General features: G+C 38.0%; 1 protein-coding gene across 1 annotated transcript in view; it reads left to right on the top strand.

The window, feature by feature from the left end:
* LOC139966644 (TGF-beta receptor type-2-like) overlaps positions 1 to 18843 on the top strand; it is a 33108-nt gene extending 14265 nt beyond the window's left edge. Inside the window, exons 2-7 of the mRNA XM_071969891.1 lie at positions 10553 to 10800; positions 11123 to 11300; positions 14523 to 15352; positions 16507 to 16648; positions 16986 to 17116; positions 18144 to 18843. Coding sequence (XP_071825992.1) covers positions 10553 to 10800; positions 11123 to 11300; positions 14523 to 15352; positions 16507 to 16648; positions 16986 to 17116; positions 18144 to 18308 — 1694 coding nt within the window. The 3' untranslated portion in view covers positions 18309 to 18843. The remainder of the gene's footprint in view (positions 1 to 10552; positions 10801 to 11122; positions 11301 to 14522; positions 15353 to 16506; positions 16649 to 16985; positions 17117 to 18143) is intronic.
* The last annotated feature ends 6690 nt before the right edge of the window (positions 18844 to 25533 follow it).

The raw sequence follows: 25533 nt of genomic DNA, 5'->3' as shown, positions 1-25533 counted from the left end.
TTTTTTTTCTTTCTTATTATTCAGACTGAACCAAACGAGTTTAGCATGCAAGGTGAACGGTGTACTAAAGACTTTTTGGCTTATGATAATACAAAATACCAATTGACTTGACTTTAACAGGCATAATGACACCAAAAACTTCCGCAAGCTGACAAAATGGTGTTGATTTTGGAGGAAAAGTCGCCAGTCTGTCATTATGAATTGGTTACCATAGGACAGATTTAAGTACAATTGCAGGTTTTAGGGTTGGGCGCACTCTCCGAGCCAAGGTGAACCTCTCCGGTAACTATATGCAACATATATTCCGCGTTAATAGCGGAATAGGCAGCCTGGAAGCAATTCCCAGCTGTATCATACATAAAAACCGGATATACACCCATAAGAATATAGAAATAAAGTACTCAAGAAAGTATATCGACAAGGATTCTGTTTCTCATTCGAGACTACTAGCCTATACTTGTAGTAAGTTCGTACCCGTAGTCTAGCATATACGTGTATTAAGCAAGGGCGTAGGAACCGGGGGGGGGGCTGGGGTCGGCGCCCCCCGCTTCGCAAGTCAGAAAACCCCTTTTTCATTTCCAAATGAGAAAAAAATCTCATTTGGAGCACCAAATTGCATCTAAGGCCAGGTGAAAAAGCAAAATTATATACAAAATGGAGTGGGTGGGTTGAAGTGTGCTATATTGCACCAAATTGCATCTGAGGTCACCTGGAAATGCAAAAACATTTCAAAGGGGGACACCCCCTCCCCTTAAACCCCTCCCCCAGGCCGGCCATCAGTCTTCAGCCCCCCCCCACTCAAAAGTACCTTCCTACGCCACTGGTATTAAGTTCGTACCCCGAAGTCTGGCATATACTTGCTTGTAATTATACCCGCTGTCTAACTTTTCGTGGAATTGAACACGTCATAGTCCTAGGAAATCGAATATATTTTCCTTGATTGAAACCAGTATATGAATTGCAAATATTTATAAATGGAGTTCAAAGATCTATCAAATATCAACAACACTACCAATAAACAGAATGTGGTATAAAGCAATTTAAGATATATATGTATAAATAGTGAGTAAGATTCTTAAAACAAGTAAATAAACAATGACTGGAATTATTATATTTAAAGGTTATAAATAATCATGGACTGGATGAATATATTGCAGCACGATAAATGAAAGAATTCCTGTATTTCGGCCAGATATACGGATTTCTTTAGGTTTCTGCTGGATTTAATCAAAAGGCCCGTATAAGTGGGGCATACATTGGGTGGTTTTCGACATTCCTAATTTTCATGAATTCCCTCCTATAGCAGCTGCAATCACAATATCTCTCAATGGCTGGTAATCTATATTAAATATCTGTGACAGTATACTTATATAAACTGTACTATCGTTCTATTCTCATCTCTCGGTGGTATTAGGTGGTACCATATAGGTCCAGCCAAGATAATATGTGGCAGAATGAGAGAGATAAAAACATATTCCTTCGCACCTTTGTTAAAAAAATGACACGAAATGAGCTATAAACTATATAGAAACAATATTATATATTTTGCTTAATATCTTAGATATATAACAAGTTGTACGTCAGGTTTTCGTCAATGCATACCTAATGTATTTTAACACTTTGTGACTGAGATGACAAGATGCCCTCATGCTTTATGTTAATGTTAGCAAAACGCATTTCCTTCTGCTTTGGGGGGGGGGGGGGGGTTGAGCAATAAGTTCTTTTAATCGTATGTTGAGCTAAATAAGATTGTTGATAATGCAAATGACTCATTGACAATTGAACTCTTGGATATTTTGCATGATAATACAGTGTCATCAGCATATTTTGTGACCGAGAGCTAATCGTAAGATTAAAAATTCGTCAGTGTAGACAGTAAACAGTAGAGCAGACAATGGACCCCCCCCCACCCCCAGGCATAGCAACTTTCATTTCAGACATATCTGATTGCACTTTTATCCAATTTAACTTGTCGTGACTATGCCCTGTTAAGAAATGAGCTAGCCAAAGTAATAGCCATGGCTCAGTAATAAATCCAGATCAATCTTTAGTAAGACCGTCTTGAAAGCACTTGAGAAATCCAGGAAAAAGCACCTTTGACATAGTGGGTTTGCTTGCTTATTCAATCGTGACACAACTTCATGGACCAGTCAAAGCACAGCGTCAGCACACGTATGCACCAAATTTCCTGTAAGCAAATTGACGATTATCTCCATATTGATCAATACTATCCATCAACTGTGGCAGCAGAAGCTTTTGCCTACTGTCAAATGTAACATTACTCGCTATAAGCCTCAATTGTTCTGAAATCATTTACATGTTTGGGATTCTTCACCTTTGGAACAGGGGATGCTAATGCCGTTTTCCACATGCCAATGAATTTTACTATTTTGTAAGCTTTCCTGGAAAATTGATAAGTGTATAATGGGGGAGGGGGTGGGGGGCGGGATGGGGCTAATGCAGACGGGAAAATGACATATACCCCCAAGGGATGTTGTCCGATCCACAAGCAACACCTCTCCTTTAACCTTTTGTAATCGAGGATTTACCAGATTAATATAAAATTCAGGACAACCACCATTCATTTTAGGTAAACATAATGGGATATCTTTATTTACGGAGTCATTTGAAAACTTCAAAGTGTTCGGTTAGTTCCTTCCCGAAATCTCTCTATCAATACGCATAATGTGGCCGCCATCTTTATTTGGATCTCTTACAGATTTTATCATATCCCAGAAAGTACGAGAGTTGACTTTTATTTGTCCGGACATTTTATTTGTCCAAAGGTGTTACTTCTCAGGCCATGTGTAAATACTACTCGCTGATTGTCCACAGTATCCTACTTCGTAAGCTTTTGCTCCCCATCTACAATGGCCTGTTTGTTGGTCTTCTCGTTGTCTGAGGGGGGGGGGGGGGGATTGTGTCGTCATATCTGAGGAGGGGTATACATATACATCACTGATAGAACCAATGTAACTTGATGTAACTTCCGCTATTTCGCTTAAATCGTCGCAACTTTTCACGACAGACATTCCACTGGTCCGTTGTGTGGATAGTTATGAGAAAACTAAGTTTACTCATGTATCGTTCTTAGAGCGCCAAGTAGGCGTATTTGTACGTTGCTTGTACCCATCCAGTTATTTACTGTTATAGTCTGCCGCACATGCCATCTATATTTAAAACAAGTCTGGGTCTTGAAGAATCACCATGGTAACAGGGCATATATGGCACATTATGACGATATTTATATATCAAGCAGGGAAAAACTTAGAAACCCCAAAGAAAATATTAATGAAGAAATATGCTTCATGTTAATAATAAGAGCTTTTAATTTGAATCCATGCACCCGTGCCCTATTTTTACTCTCCATGAGGATCTCCTAAGACTTCAGAAATATGTCAATAATGTTTGTTGTGATATAGACTTATAATTGCGGTAAGAACCGCAATGTCAAGGTGTAATTATGGAACCAACTCCCGAATCTTTCACTAAAAGCAACTTTGGGTTGACAGGTCGTGTTTTAATTGTTGTTGAAGTATTATTTCCATGGTGATAGTATGTTGTCAGACAGGTAGTAGAGCGCGCACGATGATACTTTGTCAGTTTACGTTTACGCTAATATAAAATTTGAGTTGTGTTTGTGATATCATTAAAGTATAATTTCCAAGTTGATATCTGCTGTCATGCATTTAGTTGCGCGCAAAAAGTTTCGTCAGTGTATGGTAACGCAAAATATCAACATAGCATATATATATATATATATATATATATATATATATATATATATATATATATATATATATATATATATATATACATATATATATATATATATATATATACATATATATATATATATATATATATATATATATATATATATATATATATATATATATATATATATCTATATATATATATATATATATATATATATATATATATATATATATAAAATATATATATATATATATATATAAAATCTATATATACAGCCTGTCCGTAGCAACGATGTGTCTCTGAACTACCAAACGTTTACTCATGGAGGTTTTACCTCCACGGTTTACTACAGGACCATTTTAATTATCACCCCTAAGAGAGCTCGACGACCTAATTTGAGCTCCTGTTGAACGAATGGCCCGAACCAGGTTTTATAACATTTCGACTAAATCGAAGGTGGCAGGTCGAATATATCCTAGGGCATATTACAAACCTCAGTTAACTAGAGCATTCTCATATCTTTTGTTTTAAAGATAATACGAGGTTGTTTTGTTTCCATAGTAACCGGTAACAACAAAGACAGTCTTTTCAACGATTCGTTATATCTGTTTCTTATTTTAACGCTTAACCCGATCATTGGATGATGCTAAGAATACATAAGAACCTTCTGATTAGTGCAATGAATGGATAATAGACAATTCGTCCACCCAGGGAGTTGGCCGGGCATTACTCCCCTGATTCTCCCGCCGCCCCTACGGTATTTCCATCTGTAGTCCTATATCCGCACACACACAAGAGGACATTTTGTATCAAATATTTGCGAGCAGAGATTAATTGGGAGTCTAGCTGTAACATTTTGTTGTGCAACCCCCCCCCCCCTCCCAGTTCAGTCAAGTATAGTATGTGTTCCTATATGAATATTCATTATATACCCAATTTGCATTTCTCGACAATGCATACATCTTGTCAGATTCAAAATGGTCGCTGAACTGTCAATCCATTCTGAATTCTTCATATTGTCACTAAATGGGAAGCCTGCATTTCTTTTGAACACTGGTATCTCCCAAACGAAGCAAATGTATATTGGGGGCTTGTAACTGCATCATATGCATGGGATTGGCCTTCAGTGAAAGGGAATCAAGTCATGTTTTTTCTTGCCCAGGATTTCTCTATCTAGGGTGACTGTTCTTAAAAAGTAAGTTAACCGAGATCATGTGTATGATCTATTCCCTTACGAGGGACTCACGATACCTCACTTAAAGTCTCAGTACGTGTTTGCAAAACTTAAACTTCGACCTTTCCAGCTTACTGCACTAAAATTTCTATGCAATTTTCATATCAATATTCGTTACTTTTATTGAGTTATATGTCGTTCAAAACTTTGAGCTGCATAAAATTCGCCAGATTTATTATCGAGTCCGTAGATTCTACAAACTTCAATCAAAATGTGCAAGCCCCGTCCAACAGATCATGCGCCAAATCAAATCTCTCTTTTTTTTTGTTTACGACCGTTAGGCCTAGGCCTAGGCTTACTTTTACTTTCGTGGCTAGCCTGCCTTAGGTCCCTGCTCTTGTATCTTTCTCTCGGTCATACCGATACAGCTTGCGAAATTGTGTCATTTCCTTTCACTGCAATGAATAAACAGATGTTTTCAGACGTTCCTCCGTGGAATTGTAAAAAGTGGATCATACGAGTATATGACTGCGTTAAACTCTTGATCGGGCCGCATGTGTAGACTATTTTGTTTACATTTTGTGTAATGAACATGCTGACATGGTCGGTCGCAGTGATTTTACGGTAAACCGTTCGCGCCATAAGGGCAACAGAAAGCTAAATTTCTTTCTTTCGATTGCGACAGCTTTTCTCCATTATACCGACCTGGTCAGAGTGCATTTAGAATAAGAAACAATGAATCTACTTCGGAAGTTTGTTTTCCGAAATTCATCAGCAAACACGTATTGAGACTTTAACCTCACACCACCATGATCACGTGGGTTCAGTCTGGTCGTATAAGGGGACCGGGCTTGAGGGCGCTGGATCGTTTGTCGGTTAAGTTTGTCGACCCGGCATTAACCATACATAACCACGTTTGCTTTGGCTAGCTAACCGGCCTACCTTTGGTAAGTCTAGTATGTAGGCTTGCAACAAGATTATTATATTACACACATAAGTGCAATGAGGTAGTGTGATTTCTTCCGATACGTCGAATAGATGTGTCTCACATTTTTGCTTGGAGGTGCCAAAATGACACTGTACTGGGAATTATTAACCGATATTTGGTTGAGGGTTAGGACGTGAGTACTGTGTTAATTTTAGGGTCATATCCGTACATCGCAGCACATAGACTCACGTCCTCAATCTTTGACATGTAAACTATGCAAATTGTTTTTATGTTATTCATCATTCGAGATTAAAGCGTGAATAAATAGGTTGTTTCTCTTGCATTACTATGTCTTTCCCAATCCTTTCCTGCCCGCCCTACCTATACCCCCACCCCCACCCCACCCTCCCCAAGAAAAAAAAAACTTGCACGGTAAGCTGATATTGACAAAACCTGCACTAGACAACAAATATCAAATTTCCTCATTTCCATACGTCTCACGTACATATTAACAGTTACCAGAATTACTATTCCCAAGTACGCTAGAAAGTCAACTAATATTCAATAGTCAGTCACACACAAAATTAATGGGACTGTTCTTTGGAGAGATCAGATCAGTATAGTTGAGAATATATCTATACTAAGGTGAAATTATGACATATGCCACTTTTGCTAAAAGTTAGGTGCAAATATGAAAACATTGATCACTTCTGTTGTAACATAAACATAATTGAATGGATAACTTTACATAGGCAGGAATGTTAGTTTTGATGTGTCATAGCCCAAGAAAAGAGATCAATTTGATTGCCAGAAATGTGTCTAAACTCTAAAGTTGTTTTAGATTTCAAGATATTCAGCTTTAAAATATATATGTTAATCCATTGTTTTATAAAATTGTAATTACGTAATAAAGAAAGTTCTTTTAACTTCATATTAGCAACCACAGCCTCCTTGGACGAACATTTCCAAGACTAGTTTGACCTTGAAAATTTTGGTAAAACATTGTGAGCATGTCTTTCTAAGATATAAAAAGTTTTATCTATTCCCGATTGAGGTATAGTCTTCCATCCGAGGCGCTGACCTAATGGTCTGTGTATTATATGATATAGTTAAATCATTTCAATTGATGAACATCAGCTGTTAAAAAGAGGTCTTTTCTCAAAAGTTAAAAGTGTTATAGAAATACATCCCGCACTGTTAGCAGTATGGTTTTAACAGTCAACAACATTTAAAAATTAATTGGGCGACTATAAAGCCATCTTTAAAACCCCCAGGCTCCTCGCTATGTAACACTTCCTTATATACCTGTTTAAACTGTTATGATGTATATTTACTTTCATCTATGATATTGTTTTGGGAAAAAACAAATAAATGTTATGAAAAATGAAGCTTGGTATACTGGCACCTTCAAGTTTTTTCATTGGTCGATATTTGTATAAAAAATGAGTTGTCTCTTTGTTGGATGCAATTCTATGTTTGGCGGGGGGGGGGCGGGGGGGGGGCGGGGGGGGGGTTACTTTGGAGGGGTTAAACAGTAAGTACAGAATAAATCTAAGCTAAAAAACAATGAACTATTCCATTTTTGCTACAAGTTTGGAGCAATTATAAAAAACTTTTTAACATTGACCATGCCTATTGTTACGTAAATATAAACATACATTAATTGTTGCGTTGTGCATGCCTGTGCGTGTGTCCGCGGGGCAGGGAAGGGGAGGGGGTGGAGACGTATGCTATACAGTGGCGTGCACAGGATTTCAAAGGTGGTGGAGGCAAATTCTAAAATGCCCGGCTGATTTAGGAAGGGAATGAACCTGAATGGGAGGACCCGAGGCGCCTGAGGGATTTCCTGGAGGAGACTGTATGGTCCTGGGGTCGTTGACGCCGAATCTCATGTGGGGTGCGGGAGGGTGGAGCGTCCCTTTTCAGAAGTCAGATGGTGCATTCTGAGTCATATTTAGACTTAATAAGGTCTACGATTGGCACTGACCGCAAGGTTGCTTTGATATTCCTGATTTTGTGTGTTTGGTCGAGTAGGCGGTTGGGGTTGGGGGGGGGGGGTTGGAGTATAATTAGAAGTAGTAAATTTTTTTTGCCTGCTGAAAAACAAATAAAACCACTGGATGCATCTTCCCGTGACTGGTGATGGAAGGTGTGGGAAGGAGGCATATAGCGTCCACCCCTTTGTTCACTCCACCGATGACATCACGTTTTCATATTAAAGCCTGCCCACGCAATAATATGCTTTAACCAGTCAAATGCGTGTATTTTGAGCTGGTAAAATCAACTGTGTGTGCGGATGTCAGTTAGTTTAAACTAATCAATTTGAGCAGGGCATTTCTGTATTCTGTGAAAACAAGCTAACCATATGACAAATATCCTCTCCTCGACGGAAAACCACAGGAAACTTGATATTTGTTCCTCTTACGAAGCTTAAAATAGGCATTGTTAATAATACCAGATTTGTACTATATTAGATACGTGACATAATAGACCATGCATGCACTGCATGCGTGGTAATTATGTTACAATATGGCCGAATGTCGGAAACATGTTTTCAATTTTTTTTTATATAAATCTTATAGAACAGCAAGTCATGTAACGCGTATATATAGTCAGTATAAATTGGACATATTTATTGCAGTCGTGAAAGTATCGACTAAACATTTTCTAAACAAACTTCCTTTTTGTTGTTGTTGGAGGAAACCACCATAAACGGCGGTACTGCACGCATCATGACTTTCACTCCCGCTATGCAGTAGGCCCCTAATAATGATTTCAGTAACACTGAGACAAATCAATTGCATAAGAAGATGGACTAGGATACCTTACTGCTCCCAGGACCCCCTACCTTCCCTTCCCCCTTCCCCTTCCCCACCCCACTCGGGTTGTGAGATGTTTCCTCGGCACCACGTATCTACACAACGCCGACGAACCATGCACAAGGCTCTAATAGATATAGTCACCTGTGAGCAAAACGTCAGAGACTATCAACTGAATATACAGCAAAGCGTTATGTTGATCAGTTCAACGAACATTTATCAAAAGGCCGGTATCAGTGCACCCAAATATCCACAACCCCGCTATAGGAAATATATAGGTAACTACCCCCTCACCCTTCCGTATTCTCTCTCCAGTTTCAACGCCCTTCCGTCCTATATATATATATACGCCCATATGGGACATGCTTTTTGGAATATTGGTAGATAAGGGAGGGGTGGGGTATGTGGGGCATGTGGGGTATGTGGGTGGAAGTCATTTTTAGCACCAGAAAAAAAGTAGAATATTAATAAAGAACTATGTGAACTTTAAACTTCAGACAGAAACCAGTCTGTGACATGTGGCTTTAACGCTATAGACACACATACCAGTGTCTTGTCGTATAAACATACTCCTATATACATTATATATGACAGGTAGGCCTCTATAATGTACAATTACGGGCTACACATAACAAACGCTTCTGCGCTGAGCTTTTTACAGTATACCTGTCATGTTCTATTTCTTTTCAATCCATCCTGTGCACTCGTCACATGCGTTGTCATAGGAATGTATGTCGCTTACAACCTGAAGCAATTCGGGAGGAAATTTGTAGGGACAACAGGACAATACTGAGATCTCCTCCCAATTACAGGTTACGACCTTTATAAAAATCTCTTGAGGGTGAGAAGGGCCAAGCGTGGGTGATTGATCCTTCTATATGTGTTAAAGGAGCCTGCAGACAACAAACATAGACTTTTTGTTTGTTTGGTGGTATATCCTGTATACTGGTCCCATGGAGCACCATATATATATATATATATATATATATATATATATATATATATATATATATATATATATATATATATATATTACGTTTCATATATAAAACTTCATGCCTGCCTCACTGCCTGGCTCTTCTGTCATAAAAGATATACAGCCATAGTACACACTGACGTACCACATGGCAAATCCGTCGGAATTGGATCTAGATTACTACGATTTCTTTTTCAATTATTTCATTCCCTGGATGTAAAGAAACAGAAAAACAATATAACTTCGAAGCTTTAATTAATTAATTAAGTACCTTTTCTTTTCGAAATATCATGGTGGTCTTTTATAGCTTGCACAAATCTGCTCATGGCATACACATTTGCAAGTTGCCGGACCTTGGCATTCTAATCCACGCATTTTGCAGCGAAGTAACGTAGACATGCACGAAACATATGTCTGGACAGTGCGTTTCTGCAGTGTTGCGTGACAGTATACGCAACACTAGCAAAGCGATCACGAGATATCATATATTACCATACCTCGTGCATACACAATATTTACACCTTGAACGGGAAAACAATATTGACCATTTGCATAGATTGGTCTATATATATATATATATATATATATATATATATAACCAAAAAATATGCTAATACCCTCAAATGGGCAGGTTGGCATAGGTTTGTTTGTTGCTGCACTAGTTTACCTTTCTCTCAACCATAGCACAGAATGAAATTCTAGTTATCGCCTGGTCGTCTACATGTAATATTTTAGGGACTGTTTTTGAACTGTGGGAGGTACTTGAGGATTTTTAAGAAATGTGAGCAAGCAAGCACACACGCCGAACACACACCCGCGCGCTCGGTCACGCGCGCAAGCACGCACACATAAACAGTCGACGTGATTCGTCCGTGTGTACCAACTTGAGTGATTTTAGCTTGTAACTTTCACTCAATTTCTTTATTGTTTTACAGGTTTTATCATTCTTCTGACGTCATTCACCAGACTGGCTAGTCCGTTACAATGTTACGATTGCGTCAATGCAACTTTATCTTGTGATGAAACCACTGCTTCTTGTACTCACGACTGTGAACATGTGACGGAATGTCCACAGGGAGACCCTTCTTCGTACGGTATGGCGTGCCTTGCAGCTAAAAGTCCTTCCTCAACTGTGTTTCTGTCATGTTTTCCCTTGCAAGAACGGATAGAGTATTATTGCCTTGTAAGTTTAAAGCAAAATATCGTGTTTTGTACTACATACGCAGCATGTATAGGCTAACTAGCATGTATAAGGAAAGAGGTAGGGGTAATAAAGACGGGAATTATAAAGGCGCGGGAGTGAGGGAGGGGGGGTGGGGGTATTGCTGAGAAGGGTGTGGTGGAGAGGGGGTTTAGAGGGGTGTAGTAGAGTGAGGGAGGGGAGGTCTTAACAAATAGAGGACGCTTTAAATATGTGGTATTTTCTTGGTTGAATACATGTGTGTGTGAATTAAATTTAAAACAAAGGTCCCTTATAAGCATCTGACACTGTCTTTTTTTAACAGCTTTCAGACGGTCTCACGTGTACCTGTACAAACAACAACTGCAACGTTAAACTGTTCTACCCAAACGCCACCAACTTCCCAGCAAATGAGGACGTTTTATTTACACAGAAAAGCTCTTCTCAATCGAGAAATACTAGTCACAACCTGACAAATATTGACTATGAAGAATTCCCACAAGGTTTGTATGCATCTCATGCATCCAACGCAGTATATTGTCTATGTACGTGTGGCTATTGGCGGAGAGGAAATGATGGTGGTGCTTGGAGGATGGGGCGATGGGGGATGAGGGAGGGTGGGGAAGGTTGGTAGTAGTGGGGGTTGTTGGTAATTATGCAAGTAGGAGGAATCGCTAAATCACCCGAGTAAAATACTGAGTGCGGTATATATTAAGTAAGGGTGATGGTGGGAGGGTGGGATAGGCGGGCAGGGGGGGGTGGGGGTAGATAACGGAGAGCGGTAATCGGGAGGGGAATGAAACGGCCCAGAATAACTATCAAGTCTATCTATTGATTTGCCAGTTGAGTCAAATGCAGCTTTTTGTGAAGCTTATTGAAGGGTTATGGTTGTGTGGGGCGGGGGGGGGGGAGGAGAGCTGAGGAGTTCAGACTCTCAGGTCAATGGTAAACGTGCGCCTCTGTGAAATGTTTATTTTGTAGAACTGAGTGATCTCCATGTTAACTGAGTGATCGTAAGCTTTATCGTATACGTCCGAAATTGCTATTTTTCTCAGGACAAGACCATCAACATTCAAATCATATAGTCATATTTAGGAGATTTAGGAGACTATATATATACGTTAAAGGGAACGACGGGCAGTGTACAAAAAACCCTTTTCCTCAAAAAATTCGATATTTTCATTTAAGCATTTCTTTCATGTTTCGTGTTTGTGCTGGTTTTTTTCTCATCCCAAGTGGTGAAAAACGTCCGACGTTTACTAGGCATTTGTCTGACGGGGTGGGGGATAGGTGGGATGGGGTGGGGGATAGAGTGGGGATTGGGTGGGGATAGAGTGGGGATGGGTTGGGGGATAGGGTGGGGATGGGGTGGGGTGTTGGTGTTATTATCTTTTCTAGCGCTGAAAAATATCATTATATCAGTATTTGTGTTTCAAGTTGAAAGTTGTGTCAGTCGTATATTTCATTACGTACGATATTTACTGTTTGACGGAGTCATTATTTTCTGCAGTAAACTTCGACCCAATTAGAATGTTCAATAAGTTCGAAGTTTGGCACGTTGTTTTTGCTTCGATGAGGCTGACATGTTGATTGTGATGTTGACCTGACTCCGTGAACCGAGGAAAAATTTAAAAAAAAACCCGCAAGAGACAAACTGAATAATAATAGTATTAATAATAAGGATAATAAGTAATTAACGAAGAAGGAAGGGAGAAGTACGTCCGTTTAAAACTATTCGAATATAAGATATCATCATGGATTTGTTGAAGTGGACTTCCGACAAGTGTGAAATCAATTGTTTCATGTTAGAAACCTTTTGATTATTTCAGCTAAATAAGTTGCAAGTAATCTACCACCTCTACAGAAACAATGAACAACATGGAAGATTGAAGTGATTGGTTCTGTAATGTTTTCTAAGACGTGTTAAAGTCTTCAGTCTATGGTATGAAGGAATCGCCGTTACTATACCCCCACCCCTCCCCGACAAGGGGTGGTACGATACTATATATAGAGCGAAGGGCAAAATTGAAGTCGTTGGTAACTTAGAGAGACTGGGATGCCAATGGGAAGGGAATATTGTATATAAGTGCTACTATATCCACGAAACATTGTATACATAACACTCTATATTTCACAGAAATATGCGGGAGGCATATCACACTCAGCATATATACATTTATAAATAGCTGCTACAAATAACATGATCAAACATAACATCACATTGTGAAGGCATCTATTTTCATTTTTTTAATTAAAGGAACAATCCATTGTTTGTTAATTTGTTTGAATGTTGCCCTCTTATACTGTCATTCCATCCAGTCGAGTCTAAAGGACCGAAACACACCGAGAGCTGTTGCGCGATTGATATATCTAAAAAAAGAGATCTCCTTTGAAATGGTGATACTGTATCAAAACAAGAAACAAAAAAATGGTCTCCCCGTGATAAGCTGCGCTTAATCTGCTTACATTCTGCGCAGACTCAAACCATAATTTTTTTTTTCTCAAAAGAACGTGATGGTTTTACATTTTGATTTAAATAATCAATTCAGTTTATAATTACCATTGAAGCATTAGCAAAAAAATTGACAAACTGAAATGAGATCGGCTTTTTGAGATCGGCTGTTTGCCGCGTACGCGCATTGTGATCGTTGTGTTTCAGTCTGTTGTATTTGCATCAGAATGTCTTAATCACCCACCGAATGTAATTAGAAACACCCAGTCGCAAGTATATACCAGCCACTTGGGTTTTTCGTAGCAAATTGAACCAATGAAGAAAGGGGAATGATGAGATTAAAACCACGTCTATGTAATTTTTTTGCTAAGATACGTTGAGTATACCTATTCCACTACAAGTGAGTGTATTTTGGGTGAGTACAGTTGCCTTAGCATTCGTATATATATATAAATATATAAATATATATATATATATATATATATATATATATATATATATATATATATATATATATATATATATATGTATATATATATATATATATATATATATATATATATATATATATATATATATATATATATATATATATTTATTTATATACATATATATCTAATGTTACCTGTGCATATATTTTCATGTTATACACAAGGTATATAAACCTCCATCATCACCCGGCCAACCCCCAGCAATATCCTTACCATATAACACTCTAACCTTCATACATTTACTCCCATCATCCCGATCAGTGTTTAAGTTATTATTTTTCTTTAATCTTACTGATGGAAACACTAAGGTATTAAACATTCACTGGTAGAAACCAAATTTGCAATACATTGTGGGACGTGCATTCCTCGAAGGGTGTTCGTTGAAACAGGTATATACGGTACATGTTGGGTTTGATTTCCCTTCGCTCTATTAAAGCAAACTTTTGTGTCAGTTTTGCACACATATAATATTTTTCGGTTAACTCATCAAATCATTACCTATAGCATAATCGTTTGAATTTATCGATGAGGGAAAACATGCCATCACATTTTACCCTGTATATTACGTCATATTCCCACAATTCATTGCGTTTTTTCATGTAGCCTGACTCAAGTCTTTTATTTGAAAATCAATGGTTTGTATTCTGAAACAGAAAATATATCGCTCATCGAATAATAATAATAAACAATACATATATTACCCATCATGACCATATAATACAGCAGGCTAGCAAACTATTGGAAAAGTGAATCGAATGTTGTTGTTGTTTACTTCATTGCAGGATTCGAGCCGAAAGAAGACAGAACCGAGTCGAAGAATCCAATCAATCTAGAACCGGTTATAATTGCCGTCATCATCATCGGAACCATCGTCTGCGTTGTCATAGCAACGTCAGCCATGTTCACTGTGGTCGTTAAGATCCATCGGCAAAGATCGGACGGTATGTGCACAGTCACGAGTAATACCGATTCGACGAGTTTAGATCTCGGTACTGAGTGCAGCGACACCAAAGCGTTGAATGGGACGCCACCACTGAGTCCTTCCCTCTACGATAACGTTCCACTCAATCTAACACTAGAAGACGTGGTTGGCAGAGGGCGGTTCGCTGCCGTATGGAGAGCGGAATGGAAGACCTTGGAGGGCAAAGAGAAGACGGTGGCGGTCAAGATATTTTACGAATTCGACTCGACATCATGGAATGTGGAGAAGGAACTCTTCAGTGATCCCGAGGTTATGATACAGCATGAGAATATCATTCGCTTCTTAAAGGCAGAGGTGCGTCAAATTTCGTATCCGCAACCACAGCGACAATACTGGTTGATATCACAGTACTACCCGAGCGGTTCGCTGCACGACTACTTATCCCAAAATACTGTCACGTGGGAGGAATTCTGCCGTATGGCCTGCTCGGCTGCCAGTGGTATATCTCACTTGCACGCCGATATCACTGACGACGACCCGCCTATGAATAAGTACCCGGTCGCTCACAGAGATATTAAAAGCAGTAACGTACTGATGAAGTGTGACGGCAGTTGCGTCATCGCAGACTTTGGACTCGCCCTCAAGTTGGACCCTCGGGCATCAGAAAGAGAACTCGCCAACAGCGGACAGGTAAACATTTGAGCTTTAAAAAGTTTGAGCGTTAACTCACTTTTTTGAAGAAAAAAAAAAGAGTTACTTTTCTCATTTCAATATTGTCAGAACTGAGACACATGTCACATGTAAGCCTGCGCGAAGTTATGTATACTCTTGTGTGTTTCCAATTGCACAACTCAAAATGCAATGCAAACGAAGCGAATTGCGCTTGCCACTGTCACACCATGACGCGTGTCAACTCTCTGCTTAATTACGAATTGAATGATCCAATGAATCCCATATCACCCATGTGGGCAAAATGAGAGTGACCTGCGGTATGGGTGCAGAACGGCAGTTAATTCTTATTGTTGTATTTTCAATGCACAGAACGTTGAGGTTGGTCTGAGAATTAGGGTTTGAACTGTAAAGGTTTCGAGAAACTTGTTTTTATTTAATCTACAAAGAATTAAGGCAGGTTTTCAAAGAAGAAGAAAACATTCATATATGTATATTGACAGAGTCCCTTGTACAATAAACTGAAAAGGTTAAGTCATTTTATTCGAGGGATGATCTTATTTTAGTTTTTAGTTTTGTTCGGGTGCTACCAAAAGTTTGACAAAATTCTTAATTTTTTACCAAAACTGAGTGGTTTCTGAAGTAATGATGACAAGATATTCAATGAATATCATATATCATGTCGTTTCAGATAACATTGAGAAATGATAATGTCATTAACAGGTCAGGGCTCAAACACCGTGAACGTACTTAAACTGTTGTTTCATCAGCACTGAATTATAACTGAAGACAGTTAATTCAGAACGTTTTTCGTATCTGTAACAGTGTCCGGTATGGGGTCGTCCATAGGATTACGGAATTGAAGCGAGAGATCTGATATGCGTTAACATTTGGCTAAGTGGAAACAAATCCACTCACTATTCGCTAATTCAGCCCTGCTAATTTTTGAGTTAACATACAGCTATACAGGAGAGAAGCGTTTACGTCTTCTGTTAATAAATCGTATATATTTATAATAGTTTCGGTGTGAATTATAACCTCAAATCAGTGAACACAGCAACCGATTTCCAAAGAAACTTTAAAATCATCTGGAGTGTTTCTCTCGACAGATGTCACATTTCCAACTAGTTTTGCTTTCATTAAGTAGGTTTCTTCTATCCTTCGTTTCCTATCAGGTTGGGACTCCAAGATATATGGCACCAGAGGCACTCGAAAGTAAAATTAATCTCCAAAATATCGAGAGTTTTAAACAGATCGATGTTTATTCATTAAGTCTCGTGATATGGGAGATTGCCAGAAGATGTACAGTTGTGCCTGGTAAGTTATAAATATTCATATAAATAAATAAAAAATCTAATTTGATAATGAAATTTTGCCCTTCTCAATCGTATTTTGCGTTTATTTGTCATGATTTTTTTGGTTAAGTTTAAATAAAATAAAAAATTACAAATAGAGCACTTTGAGGAAAAAACAGAAGAAGAAGAAGAAGTAAATAAATAAAAAAGGAAAAAAAAAACAACGACAAATTTGTCGTAAATGGAACCATTTCAATTTTGTACTCCTATTAAAATATCTATCTTGTCATCGCATTTATGATCATGATGGTTCATAAAAAATATAAAAACAAGCATTTCTAACCGTTTTCTTTCCGAAGATGTTCCCGACTACGAACTTCCTTATACGGAACAGCTTTGTGGTCGTCATCCCAACCTGGACGAGATGAGGACGATTATCTGCAAACGTCTGGAACGCCCTCAAATTCCGCCATTTTGGCGGGAGATTTGCGTGAGTAGTAAAACACAGCATATCTATATAGAATTGAAGTTATTAATGCTGCCGAAATTGCTTAAGTTCAAATGCTGGAAATTATTGTCTCCATCTTTGTAGTCGAAATCACCATCATGTATCATTTTGTTTGGCGAAGATATGCATTTTTCAAATTTCGGTGCTGCTTTGTGAATGGTGAATGCATCTGGCAACAGTAAAGGTGGATGATGTCATCACTGCAATGCAGCTGAAAACAATTTTTATTTATTTATTTATTTTATTTAACACTCTTTTTCACAGAGGAAAACTAATATTTCTACAGAAAAAGTTGTATTTTGATGAGATTCTACAAAAAAAGGGAACCTTGACAGCTAAGGAAAGATTCCAAATGTTGTCAAGTGTCAAGAACAAATCACCAAAAAAGAGCTGTTTAATAACACTTGCCGTAATATATGACATCACATGTAGATCACATACTGTGGACCAGTCCAGGGAAGAATTAAGGTTTAAGCCTGCAGTTAAAATAGGTTCCATTTCTTTGAGAAACCAAAATAGTGAGATGAGGTTTTCAACTATAACATCGTGGAATTGCATTGGAATTGCATGTAAATGTGAGATTATCTGCCACCGATGTATCCCTTTAATAGAATGTTTGTGTAACTTTGTGGGTTTGCGATGAGTAAATTAAGTTAAGGTAATGAGACATTACATTAGTTCAATTCGGACCACTGCATACATGTAAGTATACCTCAATGTAACTGAATGCTTACACACCATTATTTGATAATGCTGTATTGGCTACTTATTAAACAAATTTTTCCAAATACAGAAATTTGGCTTTCACAAATTTTAAGGTATTGTTATATTAAATTTTCAACTGCGAAACGTTGACTTAACTTGCCTAATGTTATCGTTCTTAATGCAAAATTTAGTAACAGATTTATTTGTAGGTTTTCATGTCGTCCTATCATCACGCAATACCTTAGTTGTACTAGTTAATAAAATGAATCCATCATTCTTTATGCTACTCGATTTATCATTACAGGGTATGAATACCGTAGCAAATACAATAACAGAGTGCTGGGATGAAGACCCGGATGCGAGACTCACGGCGTCATGTATCGCAGCCAGATTTTCGCAGTTCAACGAATGGTCTAACGAGGAACACCTGAAAAGTACAACAGATCCATACCCTACGACGGTAATTTAAGGGCCGTGTGAGAGATGAAGAGAACAGAAGGGAAGGGGAGTGGGGATGATGTGGGGGGGGGGGTAAGGTGGGGCGATTGAGAGGGCGCTTTCGTATTTGCTAGTGGTAATTGTCTTGCTTCTCTTTATCAGATTCACTCAAGATGAGTACAGATGTATACACCAATGACATTGCAATTTCATTTGCATTCATATACGCAGTGCTGTGTTTCCAATAATCATTCCACAATTGCATGTCGTATAGTTCCAGTTCGGGTCAAGGGTCAAATAATACAAAACACACAACATGTTATATATTGAAGATAGGCCGGCCATACTCGCGTATATTGCAAAATTATGGAGTGTCCGATAAGTCTCTCGGCGTTTCTGGTGATTGATTTGTGACCTTCGAGTGTAATTTGGTCGTTTGCAACATGAAACGGTGTCTAGAGAGGTTCAGATTTCAAGAAGAGCCCTGCAATTAGGAGGCATATACTACATACAGTAGTAAGGAAAGCTTAGTCTAGATTGTGTTGCATTACTAAAACCGTTTATAACACACTCCTACTACCGCTGGGATAACTTCTATAATAAACCTTGTCAGTGGCGTAGGAAGTTACTTTTGAGTGGGGGGGGGGGGGGCTGAAGACTGATGGCCGGCCTGGGGAGGGGTCTACGGGGAGGGGTCCCCCTCCCCTTTGGATTTTTTTGCATTTCCAGGTGGCCTCAGATGCAGTTTGGTGCAATATAGCACACTTCAACACCCACTCCATTTTGTAAACTAAATTTTGTATTTTCACCTGGCCTTAGATGCAATTTAGTGCTCCAAATGAGATTTTTTTTTCTCATTTGGAAATGAAAAGGGGTTTTTTGACTTGCGAAGTGGGGGGGGGGGCGGAATGATACTTCCGCCCCTCCACATTTTTCACTGGGGGGGGGGCTGGCGCCCCCAGCCCCCCGGTTCCTACGCCCTTGAACCTTGTTGTCTTGTCGAAATCTTATTTACATGTCATCAGTAATACTCCACATTGTCTATCAATCTCCACATCGCCTATCCTACTCCATGTGGTCTATCCTATTCCGCAGTGTCTATCCTTTTCCATATCGCCTCTCCTTCTCCATATCGCCTATCCTACTCCATATTGTATATCCTATTCCATATTGTCTATCCTATTCCATATGGCCTATCCTATTCCGCATTGCCTATCGATTGTCCATATAACCTCTCCTTCTCCATATAGCCTATCCTCTCCATTTCGCATATCCTACTCCATATGGTCTATCCTATAACACATTGCCTATCTTACTCCATAGAGCCTATCCGGCTCCTTATTGTTACTCTATACGCCATATCGTCTATCCTACTCCATATCGCCTATCCTGCTCCATATCACCTACCCTTCTACATATCGTCTATCTGATCCCATTCTACTCTATTCTACTCTGTACTCTGCATAGTTAATTCCGAGTAGTATATATAAACTGCTTTAATTAAGTCAGAACTTGACAGACTGGGAGAAATTTTCAATCCAAGCCAAGGAAAGAAAAAAGATGTAATGCATTTTTGTATTATAATTATGTACCTTTTATTTTCTCCATTTAAGCGGTACAGGGTGAAAACATAAACGGTATGTCAACAACCGTATCAATACACGGTAGACGGTATGCAATACCGTATCATACAACAGTATGTCAACTGTACAAGCTGCAAAATACCACGGTATACCGAATCATCGGTACAAGATTTATAAAAAAAGAATAAAAAAAGAGAAGAATAAGAAAAGACACTTTCAATACCCAGACGATAATTTCGTAGTATAATTACATTCCATTTTAAATTATTTGTCTATATTCATTGAATATATACTCTTTGTCTATTATAGCGACACTCCTATATCTACATATATATATCTTCTTTTTGTATATAAACTCTTTCTGAAATTGAAAAGGAAAATTTGTATGAGTGAACTCGCGCGACTTCTCATTTTTGGTTTCGATGATAATCGTAACCTTTGTAGTCATGCAGGCGGATGTGTGTGTGTGTGTAAGTTTGACGACTTGCTTGTAAACACGATATCTCAAGAAGGGAAGCTTGGACCAAATCTCATATTTAGTATGTAGTTGTGACACGTTAAGTACAAGAAGCATATTGTTTTTGGTGGAGGTCAAATGTCATTTGGAGTCACCAGGGTCAAATTGTGGACACCTTGTCATATAATCTACAATCTACCGTATCTCCCACCGACCAGCCTTTTAGCTAACACGTGCGTTACGCCTCATAAGAATAGGAGAGGATTTTGGTAATGGGAATTTAGCTTAAGGGCATCCGTAGATAAGAATCAGAAGCGGCGACCAAATCTCCATTGACTTAAATGTGTCGCTAACTTTTGGAGTTGCCATGTACGTATATGGGTGTACACAAAGGTGTGTAATGAAACGTTGTACTGTTTGTACATACGTTGTTATTGTGAATCATCGGTATTATATCTTTGCTTCCGTTGTTGAAGGTGCCCGTTGTATTTCGCAATTGTCGAGATTCAGTGCCAAATAAAAACTTCAGGTTTGGATGAAGTGCGTTGGGGGAATGACCAGGCGCCGTTTACGAAAATTAACTGTCGCCTAGTTAGACGTTTTAGAGGCAAACCAGGCGCAATTTTTTTCGGGACTTACGAGTGGCGCGGCGCCTACTTAATGTACAGCTTGAAGGTGTATCACATTGAGAGAAGAAGCCTGTTGTCTTTGGTAGAGATCAATCTGTATGCTGAATAAAGGAAAAGTTACCATATCGGTCATCAGCTGCCAATGTGAATATTGTGTGTCATATCTCAATGCGTTTTGCTGTACTACTTAGATTTAAATATGTTGTTCATCCTGGCTATACCCTACAACCTAGTGTGTCACATTCATATAAGATCGTTCATACAGCATCATCGAAACCACTCTGCAGTTTTGTTGTCTGGTTAATCCTAGATTAATTTTGAAATTTTCAGTATAATTACATTTTGCAAACCAATTGTTAAATGTTTTTTATTCCTTCTTAGTAGCTAGACCAAATTGAAACCAGGGGTTATTATTATTATTGTTCGATATGTAAGGTTGAAAAACACAATACTTAAATATAAGTTTTTGTACGGTTAACGACCGTATTACATCATCATTATTATGATTATTCGTATTATTATACTTAAATTTATAAAATGTATAAAATAAGAACTTTCTCTATTGGATGGAACGTTGAATAACTCGGTCATCACCAGGAGACATATGAACCCAGCCATCATCATAAGTTAATGTGATAAAACAAAGAACTGTCATGAAGAACTAACCCACTCAGCTGAAAGAAGAAAACTTTTGCCAAAGATTTGAATGTTGCTTCACGCTAAAAGCTGAAGACTAAGTATGACATAATCGAGTCACATGTGCCAACTTCTGTCAACTATTTTATATTTTTCTTATATATATTAAAATGTTAATTTTTTTGTTTTGGTAATAGAGATGGATTTTGCCAAATGCTGAATGCAAAATATTTAGCTCTTATCATGCGCTTAAGGATCGCGTTGGTTTCGTTGGCAAGACTGGGTACATTCTAGCTTACAAGAAAATATGACAAAATAAAACATTAAACAAAGAAACGACATAAAAACTAGGATATCTTCCAAACGAAAAAAGGGGGATTTTTAAGGCTTTTTTTTAGGGGGGGGGGGTGCTTTTCGTCACAAAGATCTCTGTCATATAAACTAAAAGTTGTATTTGGTTTGTATCTCCTTTTAAGAGGAGGATCCAAACGGTTGTAACCTCACAGGCAGATTCTTAACTACCGTACTGGAGGTGCATCCAACTATATATATATTGTACATGATCTGGTCAAGATGTCGAAAGCTCACAACTCTACATAAATGGTAGCGTTCATCAAGTTGTTTCACTTTTAAGTATAATGCTGTTTTCAAATTCAGTTTATATATACATAGTTTATATATATATATATATATATATATATATATATATATATATATATATATATATATATATATATATATATATATATATATATATGATTTCCGGGATTTCCGTAAGGATGTTATTTGATCTCTAGACGAACTCTGTTGGGATATTAACCACATTTAAATTAGCTGTTTTTGTTTCTATCTGAGAATTCTTTATTGCCTTGTTTATGACATACTTGACATTTTCATTTATTATAATGATTATTATTGCAAGAATATTTGCCTTAGAAACCAATTGAAGAGATTTTGTTATTGTACAGAACGACATAATTGGGCGTCTTCCCATCTAGTTAAAATGGGGCCAAGAGGTTTGACCTTTTGATGATCACATGAAAGATTTCTTTACTTTGTGTGATACAAACCGTATGTATAGAAAGATCTATAGCGATTTTAGCGGTCTTCACACTTCCCTTACATCTTTCTTATATACGTAGCTAGCTGCAATGTTACTTTCCTTACAATAGTATAAGGATAAAAGCGCTTTCACGATGACATTGTGCTGTGTCTTCACTAGATTTCCAAAATGTCTCGAGTACCAGTACATTAGTACAAATCCACGCGTGTGAGTATAGAAGTACAGGTAACTATACGTTTAGAAGACGAGTACACGAGTATGGACTCACCACTACCTACAAGGCATGGAAATATACTCTGACATAGAGAGAGAGAGAGGGGGGAGGGAGAGGGGAAGGGGGACTGTATCAGGGACCTATACCTGGTGGAGTAACGTGTCACGGGGTAGCACAAGATATTCCCACTTCGATATGTCCAAATGATCATAACAGGCGTGGTCTATTGTCAACGTCACGGCGATCGAGGGTGTACATAAATAGTAATTACACTATCAAACCCAATGTCACTTAGTGTATCGTTATCAATACATGTGATATGAAACGTATAGCTCTGCTTGTGGCACTGAAAAGTGGAAAGTTTTCGTAGTGACGTAACCATCGAAAGTGGGGATAGAAAATGCGCCCACGTGTATATGCCTAGGCCTACCATTAATATGACATAACCTCATACAGTTTGAGAAAAGGTTTCTACCGGCGGAACGTTTATTTTTCTTGTGTTGTTCGAAACTGACACATATCCCTCCGGGGTGTATATATATGCGTATATATTTTATGTTAGTCATTCTCTAGATTCTGAAGTCGATGAAACAAAATAAAAAAACAATAAAAAACACCAGGTGTTTATTTTTGTTCATATCACAGCTTAAGTACGATAGCTAAGGTCACCATCAAACCGTCTTCTCACCTGTAAAATTTATGTTCCTTTCAATATGGTTTTATCATCGATATGACTGAAAATAATGTAATATATATCAGGTCAAGGTCTGCTTCAGCACTACAGATACCCTAACACAGGGTGCTTGTTTCATATGTCAAAAAAGGTAACTTATTTGGTTGCTCAGTATTGTAAGCCCTAATCAATCAGTTTGACACCTCCAAAAATATTCGTTTTGCATGTGTCTACATACTGCAGTGGTTAATCATTTCCACATCGAAAATGCATTCTTAATTAAATTTTAGTGCGGGATTTTCTTTGTTTTAATTCCATACATTTTTCATTGTAAAGCGCTTTCTTAACTCACTCGATCAAGGTTTCTATCAAGGTCAAGCAGAGTTACTATATCATATGGAACATGCCCCGCTATTGAATGGTATGGCAATATCAATTTATATGGCCTTTGGAGATGTTGGCCGGTTGGGGGCAGGGGGGGGGGGGTTACTCGAGAAGAGTACCATCACCCCCAAACCTCCATTTGTACACAATACTCTACCAAGTAAAAAATGAATGCAATTGTGCACTTATAGTTCGACCATGGTTCCATATCAATGCCTTGTTATCACCATCATAAAGGTGATGATTCTGATGAATCTATATATGTTGGTCAATGGCTTCATGTACGTGTATATGTTATAGGCCTACACAGCTTCCACCCATGTACGTTGTTCTAATATCACATCTTAAGATTTGTGGTTTAATCGAGGTATGTTACGAATGCTGGCTGCAGTTACGTCATAAACCATTCAACGAGAAGTTGTTTGACTATTCCATGCATCGTATTTAATTTTTTCCAATGACGTCATGTATAGTGGTAACACAGTGATTCATTCACAACACACGTTTTTGACTGGATTAGGGCCTGCAGTATCATGTTAAAGCATTCGTGAAGGGATAAAATCAATTAATCGTCGTACCGTGTCTATCGTATACCGTGATATCGTATTACATACCGTACATTTAATGCTCAAAGAATTCAAGTAGCGGTGTGTAATGTCGCGAACGGTTCATATACTTAACCGTATTTGTATTGTACAAATATCTTCAATGTGAGTCGAGGTAAGTTTTAATATACCGCTGTCAGTCAATTATTAAAACATCAATTCGCTTTTATAGCTTTACAAAGCAATATACTATTATCACATAAATTTAATTTCGTGGTAAAGGTGCTTTTCTTTAAGGCGATTATTATTATTATTATTATCATTTTTGGAAGGATATTTGCGATGTTATATAATAATGGTTACTATATTTTCTTGGTAAATTGTGTTTTCTTTAACAATTTTGTAATCAAGCCATATTTTCTTGTTTCTTTGGGCCTTTTATCATGATCTTCCGAGCTGGACCAAGTGTATATAGTTACATATATATATATCTTTGTACATTTTAATACAAGTTTTGTAAAAGGTGCGTCGCAAGTAGAATTGGTTATTGCTACTATATAAAAGGTGAAACTCATAAAATATAAAATCTTGTACTCCTTTATTTTGTCATTATTACGTTAGTCCCTGATTTATCTTACACTATATTCATCTCATGCAACATGATTACGACCTAAAAGCTGGTGTAATTTTAGATGAATGGAATTGAAGACACCAATACTGTGTACGTAGTGACGGTGGGATTCGCTTTCTCGTGTGAAAACTGAGAAGCTCCACCGGGTGGGCCCAAATTTTATTTCCACCTCAAATGTATTTTGGGACACATTCTTTGTGCCCGAAGTTATGAGGCCCAAAAGTTTCGAGACCATTTAGGCACACATTTTTTGGGTTCAATTATTGGGGAAGGGGGGTGGGGGCAAATATATTTTGGAGCCACACTTTGTTTGGGTGAAATATTTTTGGGACCATCTTTTTGGGAGGGACCAAAACTTTAAAATTGCAATAACTCCACAACCTTAAATCAGATTATACCCAAACTTGGAGTACTTGCAGTTGTCGATTAACAGCTTGTACA

The sequence above is a fragment of the Apostichopus japonicus genome, chromosome 4, assembly GCF_037975245.1.
Source record: "Apostichopus japonicus isolate 1M-3 chromosome 4, ASM3797524v1, whole genome shotgun sequence".
Taxonomy (NCBI): Eukaryota; Metazoa; Echinodermata; class Holothuroidea; order Aspidochirotida; family Stichopodidae; genus Apostichopus; species Apostichopus japonicus.
This window is presented reverse-complemented; position numbering and strand designations above follow the sequence as displayed.